This window comes from Coregonus clupeaformis, chromosome 15 (genome assembly GCF_020615455.1).
Source record: "Coregonus clupeaformis isolate EN_2021a chromosome 15, ASM2061545v1, whole genome shotgun sequence".
Lineage (NCBI taxonomy): Eukaryota > Metazoa > Chordata > Actinopteri > Salmoniformes > Salmonidae > Coregonus > Coregonus clupeaformis.
In genome coordinates, this window is record NC_059206.1 from 5,233,810 (window position 1) to 5,255,180 (window position 21,371).

Below are 21,371 nucleotides of genomic sequence, written 5' to 3' on the forward strand. Positions count from 1 at the left end.
CTCTCTCTCTCTCTCTCTCTCTCTCTCTCTCTCTCTCTCTCTCTCTCTCTCTCTCTCTCTCTCTCTCTCTCTCTCTCTCTCTCTCTCTCTCTCTCTCTCTCTCTCTGTCTCTCTCTCTCTCTCTCTCTCTCTCTCTCTCTCTCTGTCTCTCTGCTTCTCTCTCTCTCTCTCTCTCTCTCTCTCTCTCTCTCTGCTCTCTCTCTCTCTCTCTCTCTCTCTGTCTCTGTCTCTCTCTCTCTCTCTCTGTCTCTGTCTCTCTCTCTCTCTCTCTCTCTCTCTCTCTCTCTCTCTCTCTCTCTCTCTCTCTCTCTCTCTCTCTCTCTCTCTCTCTCTCTCTCTCTCTCTCTCTCTCTCTTTCTCTCTCTTTCTCTCTCTCTCCCCCTGCTCTGATGTCTAGATATTCTAAATTGGTTTCCCTCTTTCAAATACTATACATCAAACACTTTCTGAGTGCACTGCACAGAGACCGTGTCCACTTCAAAGTTAAACTTCAGGTGGCTTTGCCAGACTACCCATCATGCATCGCACCTTTATGCCCTTGAATGCCCTCCTCTTTTTACCTGGCTCCTCACCACTCCTCTGACTAGGTTACAAACAGAGAGAGGAGGAGAGAGGAGAGCTGCTGATAAGGTCTATAGATGGAGAGGGTGGGAATGTTTAAAAGGACCAATTCAGGTGACAGGAGAGAAAGAGAGAGCTAGTGAGAAAGACAGAAAGAGATGGAGGGAGAGAAAGACAGAGAGAAAACAAGACAGAGAAAGAGGGGGAGAAAGAGATATAGAGAGACATCTCTTTGAGTTGGATAGCAGGTCATTAGGCAATGTTATGCTAGTCAGCTATGTTATTGATCCCTTTCAATTTCCTGAGAGAAGATTGTTGGAGTGGTTAGAGAATAATCTCACCAAACCAAAGCAATCAGTTTTATCACTCTGTATATACAGTATATGATGTTTTGCTACTGTTGTGCACACTGTGTGCTCTGTCTATTGTATATTAGATAGCCCCAACGTGTCACAAAGCCTTTCCACAGCACAGCCTCAGACTGAAGAGATGTTCAAGGTCTAAGACATTCAGGTATTACTCTCAGACACCCTTCAGGAATGGAAGCTTGAATGTCAAATTCCTTATAGGGAGAAAGACAATAAACATGCAGCTTGACCCACTAAAGAATCCAATATTGGAGGATATCTCAATGCAAGGTCAGCAATTCATTAGTACTAAAGTTGGTCTATCTCGCTTTGTGTTTAGATGAGTCAGTGTTAAAGGAAAGCGTCTGTGCCCGCCATGCACAATCATTCACTCTCAGTCTACCATGGCTCCGTTTCCATGGTGATACACACATACGCAAACAGGGCTTCCAGATACTCACAGCTTGGTGGGTTATTTGACGGAGAGCTTGTGGAAAACAAGACAGCTCCCTCAGCTTGTGTGTGTGTGTGTGTGTGTGTGTGTGTGTCTGCGTGTGTGTGTGTGTGTGCACGTGCTTGTGTTTGTGTATTCTCATCGTCACACTCGAATTGAGCCATAATGTGGACAGTACTTTTTTGTTTCCATTCTGTCATGAAGATTTAATCATTAAACTGAGCATTGTATAGCACCCTAGGTCAGATAACAGCTAGATTGTCTGTGACTGTCTAAAAGCACAAGATTGTCAATCAATGGCAGTGGCTGATATGAATTATGAATATGTAGAGGCTGTTATAGACTGAGAAGTGTTTGGGGGCGAAGGGCGATATAACCCTGTTTTACAGTATCTTTACCAATAGATGCTATTACATGTGTTAGCATCTCCTTGTTCTCATAAAATCTCTGAGCCAGTAAAATGTGTGAAAGCTGGTTGAGATCAGACATGATTTTGTTTGTACTGTGGCATGCCACAATTATATGGTAAACAACACCTGTTTGATAATGTGTTCTTTGCCTGATTTTACTGCAAGAGACGGGGGTAGAGGGGAGACAGGGATGGAAAGAGAGAGAGGTGAGAGAAAGAGAGAGAGAGATATATAGTGTAGAAAGCAAGTGAGAGGGTGAGTGGGGGAGAGAAAAAGAGAGAGAGAGAACGAGAGGGAGAGAGAGAGCGAGAGAGAGAGCGAGAGCGAGAAAGAGGAGAGAGAGAGAGAGAGCGAGAAAGAGTAGAGAGAGAGAGAGAGCGAGAGAGAGAGAGACAGTAAGAGAGCGAGAGAGAGAAATAGGAGAGAGAGAGCGAAAGAGAGGCAGCGAACGAGAATGGGAGGGGGAGAGAGGGAAGAGGAAGAGAGGATCCAGAGAGTGAAAGAGGACATTAGTAATCTCCCCAGCTGTTAGTCCTAACAAAGAGGATGTGCTGGCTCCTGTTCTTTTGTGTCAGTTTATCAGCATCTCTGATCTTATTTACAAAGCTTCTGGTGGCCTCAGAGCCAGGGACGGGGACGGGGACGGTGCAGGCCCCCAGCCAGTACGTTCAGCCTGAGAGGAAAGAAGGGGAGCACCGAGTCAGAGATATGGAGGATTATCTCTTATTATGGTCATGCTTCCATCACTCCATTAACCTTGTACCGCATTTCTGAGACTGCATGCCAATACTCCACAGACACACACGCGTGCACACACACACACACACACACACACACACACACACACACACACACACACACACACACACACTCAAACACACACACACACACACAACCACACCCTACCACACACACACACACTAACACACACACACACACACACACACACACATTAACACAAACACACACACAACCACACACATACCCTCCTGGTTTTAGCAGCAGTGGTCCTTCCTCCTCTGTTCCACTCCCTCTCTCCTGTAGCCAGTGTGTGTCCAGGCACGTCAGGCTCAAAGCCTATCTCACACATCATGCACACTCACAGAAAGGCCTGATCAGAGTGGAAAAGATACCAATCCTTACATCCAGAGACTGATCCAGCGTTGCTCCACCCCTCTCCTCTCCCCAACCTAACAGGTGGAGCCCTATGTGATGTTCAAGAAGTCGGACAAGCCCCTTTACGGTAATGACCGCTTTGAGGGCTACTGCATCGACCTGCTGAGGGAGCTGGCTAGCATCCTGGGGTTCACCTACGAGTTACGTCTGGTGGAGGATGGCCGCTACGGGGCCCAGGACGAGACCACGGGCCAGTGGAACGGCATGGTCAAGGAGCTGATCGACCACGTGAGTCTGGGCCTACCTCACTACTCGGAAATGATTTATGTAAATTATTCATGATTAATTTATGAGGTGGTAAACAGCTAGAGAGCATGGGGGGATGTATTTTGTCTGAAGTGTGTATGACAAGGGTTTGTATAGTTGTATTTTGTATGACAAATATGTTTTTGGTTTAGAGAGAGAGGGAGAGAGAGGGAGAGAGAGGTAGAGAGAAAGAGGTAGAGAGAGAGAGAGCGAGAGAGAGAGGTAGAGAGAGAGGTAGAGAGAGCGTGAGAGAGAGAGAGAGAGAGAGAGAGAGAGAGAGAGAGAGAGAGGGAAGAGAGAGAGAGAGAGAGAGAGAGAGAGAGAGAGAGAGAGAGAGAGAGAGAGAGAGAGAGAGAGAGAGAGAGAGAGAGAGAGAGAGAGAGAGAGAGAGAGAGAGAGAGAGAGAGAGAGAGAGAGAAAGAGAGAGCCATCAGCTCCCATACTCGTTCCTGATCGGGTGTACAGCATGGATTCTGGTTTGACTCGTTTCCTCTGCAGAGCTTATTAAAACAAACACTCTCACTCTCACTCTCACACACACACACACACACACACACACACACACACACACACACACACACACACACACACACACACACACACACACACACACACACACACACACACACACACACACACACTGCCACAGACTAGATCATTAAGTTTGACAAAGTAAGACCCAGATAGTATAAGCTCTGCGCAGGCAGGCAGAAAAATAACAGGCTTGCCACATCCAATACTCAATATCTGACCCCATTAAATAACACTGCATCTCCCTCAACTGTGGTACACTGGTCCGACGACCATGTTTGTTTTGATCATGCAGAGGCTGGAGGGAGAGAGATCCCAGGGATTTGACACACACATGGCCCAATTCCTGCAAGGTGATTGGAGCGTTGGCCGTTATGTAGATATAGAACCACCTATCTGTAGACAGCATCCCAAATGGCACCCTATTTCCTACATGCTGTAGTGCACTACTTTTGACCAGAGAACTAAAGTAGTGCACTATATAGGGAATAGGGTGCCATTTGGGATGCATATACAGTTGAAGTCGGAAGTTTACATACACTTAGTTGACTGTGCCTTTAAACAGCTTGGAAAATTCCAGAAAATGATGTCATGGCTTTAGAAGCTTCTGATAGGCTAATTGACATACGTTAAGTCAATTGGAGGTGTAGCTGTGGATGTATTTCAAAGCCTGCCTTCAAACTCAGTGCCTCTTTGCTTGACATCATGGGAAAATCAAAAGAAATCAGCCAAGACCTCAGAAAAAAAATGGTAGACCTCTACAAGTCTGGTTCATCCTTGGGAGCAATTTCCAAACGCCTGAAGGTACCACGTTCATCTGTACAAACAATAGTACGCAAGTATAAACACCATGAGACCACGCAGCCGTCATACCGCTCAGGAAGGAGACGTGTTCTGTCTCCTAGAGATGAACGTACTTTGGTGCGAAAAGTGCAAATAAATCCCAGAACAACAGCAAAGGACCTTGTGAAGATGCTGGAGGAAACAGGTACAAAAGTATCTATATCCACAGTAAAACGAGTCCTATATCGACATAACCTGAAAGGCCACTCAGCAAGGAAGAAGCCACTGCTCCAAAACCGCCATAAAAAAAAGCCAGTCTACGGTTTGCATCTGCACATGGGGACAAAGATCGTACTTTTTGGAGGTCCTCTGGTCTGATGAAACAAAAATAGAACTGTTTGGCCATAATGACCATTGTTGTGTTTGGAGGAAAAAGGGGGTTGCTTGCAAGCCGAAGAACACCATCCCAACCGTGAAGCAATGGGGGTGGCAGCATCATGCTGTGGGGGTGCTTTCCTGCAGGAGGGACTGGTGCACTTCACAAAATAGATGGCATCATGAGGAAGGACAATTATGTGGATATATTGAAGCAACATCTCAAGACATCAGTCAGGAAGTTAAAGCTTGGTTGCAAATGGGTCTTCCAAATGGACAATGACCCCAAGCATACTTCCAAAGTTGTGGCAAATTGGCTTAGAGATAACAAAGTCAAGGTATTGGAGTGGCCATCACAAAGCCCTGACCTCAATCCTATAGAAAATGTGTGGGCAGAACTGAAAAAACTCAGTTACACCAGCTCTGTCAGGAGGAATGGGCCAAAATTCACCCAACTTATTGTGGGATGCTTGTGGAATGCTACCTGAAATGTTTGACTCAAGTTAAACAATTTAAAGGCAATGGTACCAAATACTAATTGAGTGTATGTAAACTTCTGACCCACTGGGAATGTGATGAAAGAAATAAAAGCTGAAATAAATCATTCTCTCTACTATTATTCTGACATTTCACATTCTTAAAATAAAGTGGTGATCCTAACTGACCTAAAACAGGGAATTTTTACTAGGATTAAATGTCAGGAATTGTGAAAAACTGAGTTTAAATGTATTTGGCTAAGGTGTATGTAAACTTCCGACTTCAACTGTATACTGTAGGCAAGCAGGATCTGTGGTGGACAGACAGACTCTACAGTAATTGGCCTGGACAACCCTTCACAGGAGTCTACACTAACTAACCAGGACATGGTGAATTGAGCTGAAGAAGCTGAACATATCCAGTCAAATGGAGTTGAAAGAAACCTCTCGTGCTCTCTGACTAATGCTTAGAGACATATAACTAGAGTACTGTAGATGCACCTGGATACATTCAGTTGAAATAGGACCTATTCATGAGCTAGATAAAATGATCTAAATAGGATCGGGTCACGTCACTTGGCCTTAAATTACATGGAACAAATAAAGGCAGCCTACCCCGTATGACTACAGATGATGTCCTGTTTAATATCAGAAATAGTTCTTCATACATTATAGTTCCTGGGACCAAACCACCTCATTCAATCTAGATTGATGTATGACAACCTTCATGGCGACGAACAGGATATTTATTTGAGAAATGATGTTGCTGACCTTGCTGTGAGTGTTTAGCATGTACCTGTGTCACAATGGAGCCACAGATTTATCAACCACACAGAGGTTTAACCCCACATAGAGAGACCGGATTGGTTGGGACGTTTCGGATGTGACTATGACTCGATTGAAAGGTCAACATACTGTATTAACATGAAGAATGACTCTCACTCTGAGCCATGGCGGAGGGATACTTACGGATGGAATATGAGTGATGAGGCTGTGGAAGAATGTAGATCAAAAAGTAGAACTCCTGATTCAGGGTTGTGAAGAAATAGGGTTATTTTGAAATAACAACTAAATATGATCCTCTCAGATCAGAGACACAATATAAGATGTAGATTTCTGTGTTCTTATGAGTATGACGATGGTTGAACGTTATCTTGTTTTCTGGGCACAATTTTTTCCATCACTCACGCCCTCCCTCCTCCACCCTGACACTCCTCTGCCCCAGTGACTGTGGTTGATAGGACCATCCATCCTCTGAATGGGGTGGGGGGGTAGATTTTTTTTTTTTTTCTTGGTTCAGGTTCAATGTCGGAAAAGTAAAGGATGTATGTGAGAGGGGGGATAGAAAGAGGATATAAAAGGGGGGGGTTGAGGGAGAGAGTGTGTGTGTGTGTGTGTGTGGCAGCGAGGGAGTGTGTGTGTGTGTAGGAGTGAGAGAGAGGGAGAGGGAGAGAGAGAGAAAGAGAGAGAGAGAGAGAGAGAGAGAGACAGAGAGAGAGAGAGAGAGAGAGAGAGAGAGATGAGAGAGAGCAGCAGCTAGAAGGGCTCTAAATATCCTCCTAAGTGCCGTGGGACAGACTCTGTGATGTGTAAAGGCCCTGTTCTCTTAATTTGATTGGCTCTAAACGCTTCCTGCGCCCCTGATTTACAGCCTATCCCTCTTCCCTTTTATGTTGTCTGTTGACAGAAAGCTGATCTGGCAGTGGCTCCCCTGGCCATCACCTATGTGAGGGAGAAGGTCATCGACTTCTCCAAGCCCTTCATGACGCTGGGGATAAGTATCCTCTACCGCAAACCCAACGGAACCAACCCTGGGGTCTTCTCCTTCCTTAACCCCCTCTCACCCGATATCTGGATGTATATTCTGCTGGCTTACTTGGGTGTCAGTTGTGTGCTGTTTGTCATAGCCAGGTAACATGTCAGTTCCAATGATCACAGCTAATTAATTCACACACTATTATATGCTAACGTCTTAATTAATTAACCTCGCCCCATCTGACTAACAGGATAATCTCTCTGTGATTATGTTACGATCTTGACACTAAGTGGACAATATCTGTTAGTGTATTGTCTCCTACTCACTCAGATGACACAGACTTTATAGGCAGCCCCATACTGAAAAACTCAGAAACACATTCACTCAAACTTTTAATAATGCAACCAATTTTGAAGAAAAAGGTACATGGATAAAAGTCTATATATCTGAGGAAAGTAGATTTTCCAGCACACAAAGACAGTTCCCTATGGTTCCCTTTCAGCCTTCGCTCCCAGTATAATGGAGGAAGGGCTGAGTGCTCCCTATCGGCAGGCCGCTCTAGAGATGCAGGCAGGCAGCTGCTGTTAAGTGATTCCTGGGTTGTCGCTGTGTCTCCACACATCACTGCTGTTCCCTGGTCTGCCACAACTATCTGCTGCTCAGGAGATAATGCACACAAACACAAACCTTACGAGCAGAGACGTTAAACCAACCGTTTCAGGACTGCGTGTGTGCGGTATGTGTGTATGTATGTGTGTGCTCCTCGGTGTGAACGGCTGCTGCCTCATTTTCCCTGTAGTCTCCAGTGTCTCAAAGTCACTACTGTCTTTTCTTTTCTGTTTTTTTCTTCACCTTGCCTCAAACATACCGGGTCATAGAATCTACATAGGAATAATATCAGCACAGTAAGAACATGTTAGTTATGACAGTCACTTAGAAAAAAACGACAGATGTGGCTGACAATTAAAAAAGCTTGCTCACTTGTAAGGTTGATCACTTGTTTGTACAGTATAGATTGTCTGGGTTTTTGTAGGATTATTGTAGAAGCGAAGAGAGGGTATGAAGGGTGAGGCTATGAAGAGTGAGGCTTTTATGTTTGTTGTCAGGACGTGAGATAAGCTGGTGTGTGTTAGAATTTGAGGTAAGCTGGTATGTGTTAGAACTTGAGGTAAGGCTGTGTGTTAGAACTTGAGGTAAGATGCTGTCTGTTAGAACTTGAGGTAAGATGCTGTGTGTTAGAACTTGAGGTAAGATGCTGTCTGTTAGAACTTGAGGTAAGATGCTGTCTGTTAGAACTTGAGGTAAGATGGTGTGTGTTAGAACTTGAGGTAAGATGCTGTGTGTTAGAACTTGAGGTAAGATGCTGTCTGTTAGAACTTGAGGTAAGATACTGTGTGTTAGAACTTGAGGTAAGATGCTGTGTGTTAGAACTTGAGGTAAGATGCTGTGTGTTAGAACTTGAGGTAAGATGGTGTCTGTTAGAACTTGAGGTAAACTGGTGTGTGTATTGTCAAACTCATCAGGATTAGTTGATCGGCTAGTTATCAGCATCTGACCCTGCGCATACATTGGGTCAGCATAGCCCTCTGATCTCTAATAACTGTCTTTGTCCAAAATGGCACCCTATTTCCTATTTAATGTTGATATGGGCCCATGGGGCTTTGTTCAAAAGAAGTGCACTATATAGGGAATAGGGTGCCATTTCAGTCTCAGCCACTGGTCCACTGGTGGAGGATAGGGCCAGTCCTGTAGGAACTTTAGCATAACGTTTACAGAGAACGCTAACATTTTATTGAAATATTCAATCATGATGTAGTGTAGAAGATTTAAATGTAATTTAGCTTTTACCTGTGATAAACTGTTTTGTGTTGACATTTTATATTGATGGATACCATATTGGTTAGTATGATTATTTACCAATAGTAGTACGTTTCAGTTCAGGCATTCTTATATTTTTCATCTTGACCTTAAAGGCTGGATATTATGATTGAAATAAGACCATTGCAGATGGTCTAATGCTAAGCAAAATATGTTTTTATGTGGGTAGCAGTTGTGTATCTTTTGTTTTCTTCGTTCAGGCTTAGTTCTCAGGCATGGGAAAGTAGGGCAGAGTTTGTCATTTTGACATTTACATTTTAGTCATTTAGCAGACACTCTTACCCAGAGCGGCTTACAGTTAGTGTATTCATCTTAAGATAGCTAGGTGGGACAACTACATATCACAGTCATAGTAAGTATGTGGGGGGGGGGTATTTAAGATACTCTTTGAAGAGGTAGGGTTCCAGATGTTTTCGGTAGATGGGGCAGGGACTCTGCTGTCCTAGCTTCAGGGGGAAGCTGGTTCCACCATTGGGGTGCCAGGACAGAGAAGAGCTTGGACTGGGCTGAGCGAGAGCTGCACTCCTGCAGGGGTGGGATGGCCAAGACACCAGAGGTGGCAGAACGGAGTACTCAGGTTGGGGTGTAGGGTTTGAGCAGAGCCTGAAAATAGGGAGGGGTAGTTCCTCTTGCTGTTCCGTAGGCAAGTACCATGGTCTTGTATCACTCCCCTTGATCTGGTGGCTCTCATCTGACTATGGCCAACGTTTGAGGCACGGTGGAGAAGAAGAGACAGAAAAGTTCATGTTAACTCTAAAACTTTTGGGGGAGCGTAACTCCTTTGAGTTGTACACCCAATAGTTTTACAGTTAATGCACGTGTGTTTTCCAATGTTACTGGCGATATGATCACACAAGAGAATAAAACGCTGCAACTGTCATCTAAGTTGGTTCAGAATATGCACCTATCTTTTTAAAATGATCACAGTAAGTAAGTGTTGTTGGGTAAGTGTTAAAATATCCCTTTCCCTCTGTTTGTTGCCCCCCTTCAGACACTAGGCATGGTAGGGCATCAGTAGCATGCATACATACAGTACAGTATAATGGCACAAACCTCAGTCGTTCTCTGGAAAGGTAACTAATCTAACTGTACATATTTATGTGTGTGTACACATTGTATCTATGTATGCTTGTGTGTGTTCTGTATGTGTGAGGGGGTTTATGCTACTGTATGCATGTGTGTGTGTGTGTGTGTGTGTGTGTGTGTGTGTGTATGTGTGTGAATGCCGTATAGGTGACATTATAAGGTCTGGTTTAGGCTCCCCAAACTGATCTACATGCCATATTTAGAAACACTGTCAGGATACAGTGGGAAAACCACAATATTACTGTATTTACATGGTTTAATGAGTTATCCTCCTCAATATCAGCAGTTGTTGTTGTTGTTGTTGTGGTAGGTGTTGTTGTTGTTGTTTTTGTTGTTTTCCTCTAATATCTTTCCTACACTGCTCCTTCTTCCTTTGTTATGTAGGTGATGAAATGAAACAGCTGAAACAGTCTCTATTGTACACTCACACCATCTCTGTGCATTATCACCTTGTTACAGTTTGGGGGAATCAAATTTCCTGCCTCTTCATTATCAAATGAAATTTAAAAAGATACAACTTGGAGAGGAGCGAACGAGCTCTCTTATCGTCAATAATTTCTCAAAACATTTATGCAGGATTCTCTCTCTTTCTGTCGGCCAATCGTTTAATTATGTAGTCTCCTACTATTGTTACATGTTGTTGTCACATGCCTGGTGGATAGAAGACTGCCTCAGTATTACACAGTCTCTCCTTCATTTGTGTTACTGTGAAACATAGTACATCATATGTTCAATACACAGTCTAACACCGTCTGCTTCATTAACTGCAACATGTTACAACATGCTCATATAACAGGCACATTTCCCACCCCTTGTTCTACATTTGTAGAGAGGGAACGGATGTAATGGAATTTCTATTAGACTCTTCTGCATTTCTCCTCCATTAGTAGAATGAGACTCTCAGTATGCTCTCTATAACCCCATGCCTCTCAATGCAACACTACAGATATAGATTTTTGATCATCCTGGAAATAGAAGCAAGCAACAGCATTTGATTGAGCTTTTCTGATTGGTTGCAAGGTTTGTGTATAGAGAGACATATACAGTGGGCAAGTTCTCCCACTTAAAAAGATGAGAGAGGCCTGTAATTTTCATCATAGGTACACGTCAACTATGACAGACAAAATGAGAAAAAAAAATCAAGAAAATCACATTGTAGGATTTTTAATGAATTTATTTGCAAATTATGGTGGAAAATAAGTATTTGGTCAATAACAAAAGTTTCTCAATACTTTGTTATATACCCTTTGTTGGCAATGACACAGGTCAAACGTTTTCTGTAAGTCTTCACAAGGTTTTCACACACTGTTGCTGGTATTTTGGCCCATTCCTCCATGCAGATCTCCTCTAGAACAGTGATGTTTTGGGGCTGTCGCTGGGCAACACAGACTTTCAACTCCCTCCAAAGATTTTCTATGGGGTTGAGATCTGGAGACTGGCTAGGTCACTCCAGGACCTTGAAATGCTTCTTACGAAGCCACTCCTTCGTTGCCCGGGCGGTGTGTTTGGGATCATTGTCACGTTTCATCTTCAATGCCCTTGCTGATGGAAGGAGGTTTTCACTCAAAATCTCACGATACATGGCCCCATTAATTCTTTCCTTTACACGGATCAGTCGTCCTGGTCCCTTTGCAGAAAAACAGCCACAAAGCATGATGTTTCCACCCCCATGCTTCACAGTAGGTATGGTGTTCTTTGGATGCAACTCAGCATTCTTTGTCCTCCAAACACGACGAGTTGAGTTTTTACCAAAAAGTTATATTTTGGTTTCATCTGACCATATGTCATTCTCCCAATCCTCTTCTGGATCATCCAAATGCACTCTAGCAAACTTCAGACGGGCCTAGACATGTACTGGCTTAAGCAGGGGGACACGTCTCGCACTACAGGATTTGAGTCCCTGGCGGCGTAGTGTGTTACTGATGGTAGGCTTTGTTACTTTGGTCCCAGCTCTCTGCAGGTCATTCACTAGGTCCCCCCGTGTGGTTCTGGGATTTTTGCTCACCGTTCTTGTGATCATTTTGACCTCACGGGGTGAGATCTTGCGTGGAGCCCCAGATCGAGGGAGATTATCAGTGGTCTTGTATGTCTTCCATTTCCTAATAATTGCTCCCACAGTTGATTTCTTCAAACCAAGCTGCTTACCTATTGCAGATTCAGTCTTCCCAGCCTGGTGCAGGTCTACAATTTTGTTTCTGGTGTCCTTTGACAGCTCTTTGGTCTTGGCCAAAGTGGAGTTTGGAGTGTGACTGTTTGAGGTTGTGGACAGGTGTCTTTTATACTGATAACAAGTTCAAACAGGTGCCATTAATACAGGTAACGAGTGGAGGACAGAGGAGCCTCTTAAAGAAGAAGTTACAGGTCTGTGAGAGCCAGAAATCTTGCTTGTTTGTAGGTGACCAAATACTTATTTTCCACCATAATTTGCAAATAAATTCATTAAAAATCCTACAAAATCTCAATTTGTCTGTCATAGTTGATGTGTACCTATGATGAAAATTACAGGCCTCTCTCATCTTTTTAAGTGGGAGAACTTGCACAATTGGTGGCTGACTAAATACTTTTTTTCCCCACTGTATAAATGTATTTTTTCAAGCCATATAGAATAGTATACGGCAACAGCCCCATTCTAACGCTGTTGATTGCTTGGAAGCTTCATAGAAAGCCTATAGAGATATATAGCCATGTCTTTTCCACAGCCATTTAGAATAGAAGAGACCAGCAACAGCCCCATTGTAGTGCTCTCTCTGTGTTCATTCATCTTCCCTGACATTGGTGTTATCAGGCATATCATCTGTTGAGTTTTCAGTAGGATGACCCTATAAAAAGATAAAAGCCATTGTTTCTTCTCCGCTGCTGAGTTCCCTTCTTGCCTGCCTGCCTGCCCTCCACCCAACCGCCCGCCCGCCTGTCTGTCTGTGGTTATCTCTCTCTCTCTCTCTCTCTCTCTCTCTCTCTCTCTCTCTCTCTCTCTCTCTCTCTCTCTCTCTTCCTCTCTATCCGCTCAGTGGTGACCTTACACAAAGTCTCTCCCTCTGCGGCTCTGATGACCTGAGATAACGTAAGGGCGGTATAATTGGATCAAACTGACAGCTAACTGAACGGGATGGGGCCGGCGGAGTGGCCAGGCAGCGCTACCTTCAATGGCAGGTTAAGCTGCTGCTAGTGGTTCTCTTCGTACGGCGATGGGATTGTTTAGTATTCCCACCGCGGTGAGGTAACTCCCCGCCTCTTACCCCACCCTTTCCTAGTATGCTCAGGCCATCTACGGATGTAGGATGACAAGCTGGCCCATCCGTGTTCTCATCCATGTTCCTGGCTTGTGGTAATTGGCTTTGCTCAGAGAGATCTCCACTAAGGGGGTCCAGCCAGGGGCACCAGTCACTAGTCACATACATCTTGCCAAGGTCACAGTTCACATGAACTCAATTAGGCATTGCAAATTGACAAGCAAGCAAATCTGGGGCAAATTGAGTAGACAGATTGATTTAGGGCCAAGGATTGTGTTAAAACAAGGAATGGTGTGATCTAAAGGACATTCAGAGGTCTTGGAGCTAGACTAGAATACCACCTTGAGTGTGACATGGTGGAAAGGGAGCGTGCACTAACCACATTATAATGGCCAAGCCCATTATTCAATGACAAGGTGCATGTTCTGATGCTGTCATATTATCAGTACTGTAATATGTCTTAATGCTGTCACCAATATATAGCTATATAGACTAACCGGTGACCGTAGACTAACCGGTGCCCCCGCACATTGACTCTGTACCGGTACCCCCTGTATATAGCCTCCCTGCTGTTATTTTATTTTATTGCTGCTCTTTAATTATTCGCTTTTTTAATTTTTTAATTTTCTTAAAACTGCATTGTTGGTTAAGGGCTTGTAAGTAAGCATTTCACTGTAAGGTCTACACCTGTTGTATTCGGTGCATGTGGCAAATAAAATTAGATTAGATTAGATTTGATATATCTAAGCCACCAAGACCCTAGAAAATGATACTAAACTGACAAGTAACCATGCTGGATTGTCTACCGTTTCATTATTTCTATGGAAAATCTGATTTTTTTTTCATTGGATATTAATGTGGACTTTTGGAATTTAATAGCTTCTAGTGAGTCAAATCCACAGATTACATCAATCGACTATTCAGTTCGATTAGTCATATACTTCAACCAGGGGAAAAAAAAGATATTGCTCCTATGATTCCACAACTACAGCACAAACCAAATTGGGTCAGGATGCTTAATTGTAGCCCAATCAACCTTTACTAATGTAATGTCACTTTTATTTAATGTGAATAAATGGGAAATCTCTTTGCTTGAGGAGTGAGCTGAGCTGAGCTGGAGCAGAGCGGAGTGAGTGGGAGTGAGTACCGCACAGCACAGCACAGGCAGGCAGGCATGATGGGAATTAACTGTTTGATCTGTTGAATTTTTATGTAATCTGTAGATTAGAAGGATTATTTGTGCTTTTCTCAAGTGACATTTAAGTTATTTTCAGATCCCATCGATTAAATGATGGAGTAAATTGCCTTTGATATGAGCATGTCAACATGAGCAGTGTGTTTTGGAGAAGGGTTGTTTAAATACTTCATCTGTCATCTAGAAGAGATAATAACAAATGCAGACCTGAGTGACATGTAAAGGGATGGTGTACATTATATTGTTGTTTGGGATGTTTTGTTTGTTTAACCGACATGTTACACTCTAATTGATTAATTGTCCTAACAACAACTAAAATACATTAGCGTACAATGACAATTTCTAGCGTTACCTTGTAGGGCAGTATATGGGGTATATGTTCCCAATATCAAGATGCCAAAGTATCACATATTGTTGTTGTGATCAATAACTGACTAACCTTTGTTCCTCTTCCCTATCTCTCCAGGTAGGCCAAGCCAAGCCAGTACTGGTCTGCAACACTGTCTGTCTGTTCTATTAGTGCTGAACACAAGTGAAATAAACGTGTGTATGTGTGTGTTCTCTGTCGATTGCCACAGGTTTAGTCCCTACGAGTGGTATAACCCCCACCCCTGCAACCCCGACTCGGATGTAGTGGAAAACAATTTCACCCTGCTAAATAGTTTCTGGTTCGGAGTTGGAGCTCTCATGCAGCAAGGTAGACGCCTCTGCCTGCCCCCCTTTAGCACACGTCCCACTCTTTTGCTGGGGGTACAAACTTGCTCATAACCTGGCCCACAACCATGCATGGGGGCCTCTGTGCATGTAGCTGGAAGCGGACTGACTGACTGATTTGGTTGCATCTGTCCGTCCACAGTGTGGATCTTGAGATCCTGGATGATGAGCGTGATTGATTGATTGATTGATAGGATAGGAGAGCCAGGCGTTTTCCCCCCTCTCCTATCTCCCATCTACTGTACCCCTCCTCTGTCCCCAACCCCACCCCACCTGCCTCCCTCCCTTCCCCACAGGTTCCAGAACAGGTAAGTGCTGTCCCCCATGTGTAAGAAGGTAAAGAGCTAGGTGCAGAGAGAGTTGAGAGAATGAGAATGAGAGCTAAAACAGTGTGCTGTCTCTTAGCCTGCCTCAGTCTGGTTTTGTTTCCTTCTGCCAAACCGATGCCATATCTTCTCAACTAGTGTTTGCGTCTTTAGATTGAGAAAAGCAAAACAAAACTAAAGGAACTGCATTAGGGCATCACATGAAATGAAATGGAATGATTTCATTCAGACTTGTAATATCGACTGAGAATGCATGCCAAGACGAGATATGTTGCATTTTCTAATACATTATTTTTTTATTTCTCTGAGCAATGCAATATATTTGAAAGCAGCGTTAGTTAAGTTAGCGATGATGACAGTAAGGTCTGCAGCATGGTTAAAACAGCCTGTGTCTGCCCTGCATCTGATTTGGACCATGGAATGGAACATAGAGAAGACTGACTTTCCTAGGCAAAGTTCTGCCCGGATATGAATCTTTTGGAGAACAATTTTCCTTTTTATTTTTTTTTTACTGGCCGTTGTTGATGGCTGGTTGCATGCAATGAATTAGCATGCAAGCCTTAATACTATTTTAAATGAAGTTGATTGAGTGATTCTTTTGCAGGTATAATAATTGTAGATATGCATACTGTGATTGGTAAGAGTCTAAGTTTTAAGAAAATATTACAAATTGAAATTGACTAAATCTAATGGTTAGAACTCTTGGGACTCTTATCCACCTTGTGCAGGTGTGTATAATGAAGATACCCCGGGACCACCCATACGTAAAAATGTATGCAGACATGACTGTAAGTCGCTTTGGATAAAAGCGTCTGCTAAATGGCATATTATTATTATTATTATTATTATGTTTTTGGCCTCTGTATTTGTGTTAGGCAATTCTACATATTGCACAGGTTAAAGATGCATCATGGCTTGAGAAATGTTAGCTTCTGTTTGGGCCATGTTAAATGTGTAATGGATATTCTAGGGTGTCTCAGAGCTTGCTGGAATGTTTTCATAAGTGTGTCAAGGGTAGGTCAGGGTATCTGAGTGTAGTAAAGTATGCTGTAGAGTAGGTCTTGTATACCTGTCAATGTAACGGTGTTAAGTCCTGTAGTTGAGAAGATGTGGCTGTAGGGCAGAAGGGTTTTGGGGGACGAGACAAACAGAGGAGCACACTGTGCCTGTCTGCATGGCGTCTCTGTGACGACCGCGCTGGCCTACACTGTAGAGAGGCTCCCCTGCTCCCGCGGCTTGGCCCCGCCCCCAGAAAACTGTGGGATGTGCAGTTTGGACATGACGTTACCTTGGGTACATGACAGTCAGCCCCAACCAGGTTCAGGTGCTTTGGCTCTGACGTGCTCCGCTCCTGGGCGGTTGGTCGGTCTGTTGCATAGTATTGAGTCTCTATGGCCTCAACGGGGTAAGGTCTCTGAGCTGGTATACAATGTTGTTCCACTGAACACAAAGCTGTCTCTGTTTTTCCTGGTCATGTCATGTGTCATGCTACTGTATCTTTTCTGTGTTTGTTTTCATATCTTTTGTATTTTTTTCCTAATTTGAGTGGTTTGACCAATGAGCAGTGTGGGCTGCAAGGCATCCTGGGTAATGATGGTGTGGCTGTTGAATCATGTTACACTGTGTGTCTGGCTGGTGGGGGGGAGCGGTGGGGGTGAGAGGAATCAGGGAGAGTGAGAGGAGATATGGGAAGAGACATGAGGGAGTGGGGGGTGAGATGATGTGAGGGTGGATGTGCGGAGCGGATTGAGTGCAGTGTGTCTCTCTTTGTTCCCCTCCACAGTGCTCTCTCTCTCTATCTCTCTCTCTCTCTCTCTCTCTCTCTCTCTCTCTCTCTCTCTCTCTCTCTCTCTCTCTCTCTTTCGCTCTCTCTGGTGGACAGGGCTTTGGGCATGAATTCAGATGTTACTGGACGAGACTGTCAGGTCTCTGCTCTCTCACTATATCTCTCCCTGAATGACGGCTCACTTCCCGGACTGGGAGAAAGTTATAAGAGGCACTGCAGAGGCAGAGTGAGATGAGTGGGAGATTGAGTCTCACCTAAGGAGAGAAGTGGAGTTTTTATCCTCCTATCTTTCCCACAGTTCATCGCCTTTGAGTGAATGTGCGAGATAGAGCTTTAAATTGCCTTGAGCTACTTGAGGAGAATGATCTTCTCCCTGCCCGGTCAGACCTCAATCAACGCCCCCAGAGGAAGACCTCACTCCACCCACTCACACAGGCCCCTCCTCTCGAACACACTAAGAGGCAAAAGTTCTGAATAGCATATAGCCTGGAAACTATCCATCTACATGCGGACATTTTGTCAGATGTAAATCAACCATCTAGGGATTTTGATTAAGTGATTTCAGACGAAGCACCTCAAAAGAAGAGAAGCTTTGGTATATCTACAGTTTTCTCCAGTGTGAGTGAATGCTAAAATAATATGCAGCCAGAGCACACAGTAAAAGCCTTATTCAAACTGCCACCATGTGGCCGGATGCGCATCACAGGCCCAACAATGCACTGCCGCCCTAGACTGCCCAGGGTATGTGTGTGTGTATGTGCGTGAGTGCGTGCGTGTGAGTGTGTGTGCATGTGCGTGTTGTCTGTGACCCGGCGGGATGCCGATGTCTGGGCTGGCCCTGGTCCTCTGGTGGTTGCTGCTGGCTGGGTCTCTCCTCTTGGCTCCAGGACCCTGCCGGGGCTGACCCCTCTCTCTGCTCCTCTCCTCTCGCCCCCGACCAGGCTCTGAGTTAATGCCCAAAGCCCTGTCCACCAGGATCGTAGGAGGCATCTGGTGGTTCTTCACCCTGATAATCATCTCTTCCTACACGGCCAACCTGGCTGCCTTCCTCACCGTGGAGAGGATGGAGTCGCCCATCGACTCGGCTGACGACCTGGCCAAGCAGACCAGAATAGAGTATGGAGTGGTGGAGGACGGATCCACCATGACCTTCTTCAAGGTAGGTCACATAGGGCATTGAGCCATACTGTAAATCTATCAGTCTATTCATCTATCAGCCAGTCCCATCAAGCAATCACTCCATGTATTTGTGCATCTACTGTACGAGGATACATCAATCAGTCAACCAAATCAAACAGTATGTTTACAACATGTACATAATGTACAGTGTGTTGCACCAATAAAGGACACATGGTTAGAGAATACTTGGAGGCAAATGTAAATGCATTTCAGATGTATTGACATGTAAGGAAAAATACAAATAAATTGGTAAATAAATTGTCAAAGAGCTCAGATGATCTCTAGTTCAACAGTAAATCTGTGACAGCTAGAAATTCCCAGGACAATAGAATGGAGTGTTCCGGAATAAAGATTTTAACGTACAGTATACCACGTTGTCATAAGGTCGGTTACAGCTGTAGTTCGTGCTGCCTGTGAAATTGGCTGCAGCGTGTTTTACAGTTACAGTACTGTATATTTAAGCAATAAGGCCCGAAGAGGTGTGGTATATGGCCAATATACCACGGCTAAGGGCTGTTCTTAGCATGACGCAATGCGGAGTGCCTGGTGCCTGGATACAGCCCTTAGCCGTGGTATATTGGCCATATATCAAAAAGCATGAGGTGCCTTATTGCTATTATACACTATTTACCAATGTAATTAGAACAGTAAAAATACATGTTTTGTCATACCCGTGGTATACGGTCTGATATACCAAGGCTTTCAGCCAATCAGCATTCAGGACTTGACTATGCGTTCATTCTCGCCAGCTCTCTCCTCCCACTGGTTGATCATGTGGAGTCACTGCAGCATATCAAGGGTATCTTATTAAGCCAGCAGTGTTTTAGGGTATTCTACAGTATTCTCTATGCACAAGATATCCCTGTTGTGTGTCTCTGATTACTCTGCACTGTTTGTCTCTCGTATCGTATCCACACCGCCGTGATGCACGGACGGCTCTATGCCAGATGGAGGGAAGATATGTCTCTCTCAGACTGCTGCAATGGATCTTGATGGCTTCTGGTGTTTTTTTAATTTCACACTTCATTTTTATCAGGTCTGTGCGTGTGAAGTGTGAACACATTCTCAAAAGACACACACATGAAAACACATGCATACTCTCTCTCTCTTTAACAAATATACACATACGTGTGTGTTCAAACACACACACACACACACACCAATTCATTACTGTAGCTAATATGGCACGGTGATAGCGAAGCTTTAAATAGTATTTTTACCATTCCGTAACAAATTACTGAAAACAACAGTTGGCATGAGGTAGCACACACAGTCTGTTCTGGTGAAGAATTGTACTTATGCTGACATCCCATAGCAACAATACTTTGCTTTGCTATAATCATTTTTCAATGAAATGTTTCTTTGTTGCCCAACATCCAAAATATTTCGTATTTTAGCTTGTGCGTCATTCTTGTTCACCACTCATGTGTGTTCAGAAGCCTGGCACAGGAGGTCAATTATTCTCTATCGCTGTGTGAATTTTAGAGTCGTCTGGTCATCAGAAGGATTCCATCCACAGATGTAGAGGATCCGTCTGAATGACCATTTCTCCGAATGGCATGCTTCTATTTTCCCCTCATAGACCTAGGACCTGGGCTCCCGAGTGGCGCAGCGGTCTAAGGCACTGCATCTCAGTGCTTGAGGCGTCACTACAGACCCCTTGGTTCGATTCCAGGCTGTATCACAACCGGCCGTGATAGGGAGTCCCATAGGGCGGCACACAATTGGCCCAGCGTCGTCCGGGTTTGGCCGGTGTAGGCAGTCATTGTAAATAAGAATTTGTTCTTAACTGACTTGCCTAGTTAATAAAGGTTAAATAAAAATAAAATAAAGGTTACTGATGGATGTTATGACCAAAATGATTGCAAGTCCTCATCGATTTAGCATTGTTCTCCATACTGTAGACATTCAGACAGGCATCAATTCCTTATTATTTTTTAAGATGTTATTTTATTTTCTAAACAATACAAAACATACACATACAAACGACAACATCATACAAACATCAACTACATCACCCCTGCCCAGACCCACTAGCACACACACACATCTCCATCAACTACATCACCCCTGCCCAGACCCCATCAACTACATCACCCCTGCCCAGACCCACTAGCACACACACACATCTCCATCAACTACATCACCCCTGCCCAGACCCCATCAACTACATCACCCCTGCCCAGACCCACTAGCACACACACCCATCTCCATCAACTACATCACCCCTGCCCAGACCCACTAGCACACACACCCATCTCCATCAACTACATCACCCCTGCCCAGACCCACTAGCACACACACCCATCTCCATCAACTACATCACCCCTGCCCAGACCCACTAGCACACACACACTTCTCCAGCGCCAGCATCACTTTTCGACACATGGCCTGAAACTGCACCATTTTGTTTCTCTCCGTAGCCCACGCACTTTCAATATTTAAATAATTAATCATTCGATTTTTCCATTGTGTTAATGATGGCAGATTGATTGATTTCCACGTTTTTAGTATACGTTTTTTCAAGATGAGTGATGAGAAGAGAATTGTCCAACCCATCGGGTATCTCACTACACCCTCATATGCCATGTCTTGAAATATGCAGACAGACGGATTAAAAGTAAATTAGATTGTAATACTTCTAAACTTTCTAACTCCGCCAACAACTTCCGGACCCTTATAGCATTCCCAAAAAGCATGGATTATTGAGTCATTATTAGTTTGACACTTAAGACATGACTCTGCCATTGTGCAGAGTCTCTTCAATTCTATACATTAGTTTATACTGGATTAAGCGTACATTTTAGTTCACTGTGATTTCGTTAGTTATGCTCAAACCGTTGGATATGCTCTCTGCAAGGT

General features: G+C 44.1%; 1 protein-coding gene across 1 annotated transcript in view; it reads left to right on the top strand.

Annotated features, from left to right (window-relative positions):
* Positions 1 to 21,371, top strand: part of LOC121586005 (glutamate receptor ionotropic, kainate 2) — a 132,066-nt gene that overhangs the window by 77,269 nt on the left and 33,426 nt on the right. The window contains exons 10-13 of the mRNA XM_045225346.1: positions 2,970 to 3,176; positions 7,047 to 7,270; positions 15,083 to 15,201; positions 18,272 to 18,489. Coding sequence (XP_045081281.1) covers positions 2,970 to 3,176; positions 7,047 to 7,270; positions 15,083 to 15,201; positions 18,272 to 18,489 — 768 coding nt within the window. The remainder of the gene's footprint in view (positions 1 to 2,969; positions 3,177 to 7,046; positions 7,271 to 15,082; positions 15,202 to 18,271; positions 18,490 to 21,371) is intronic.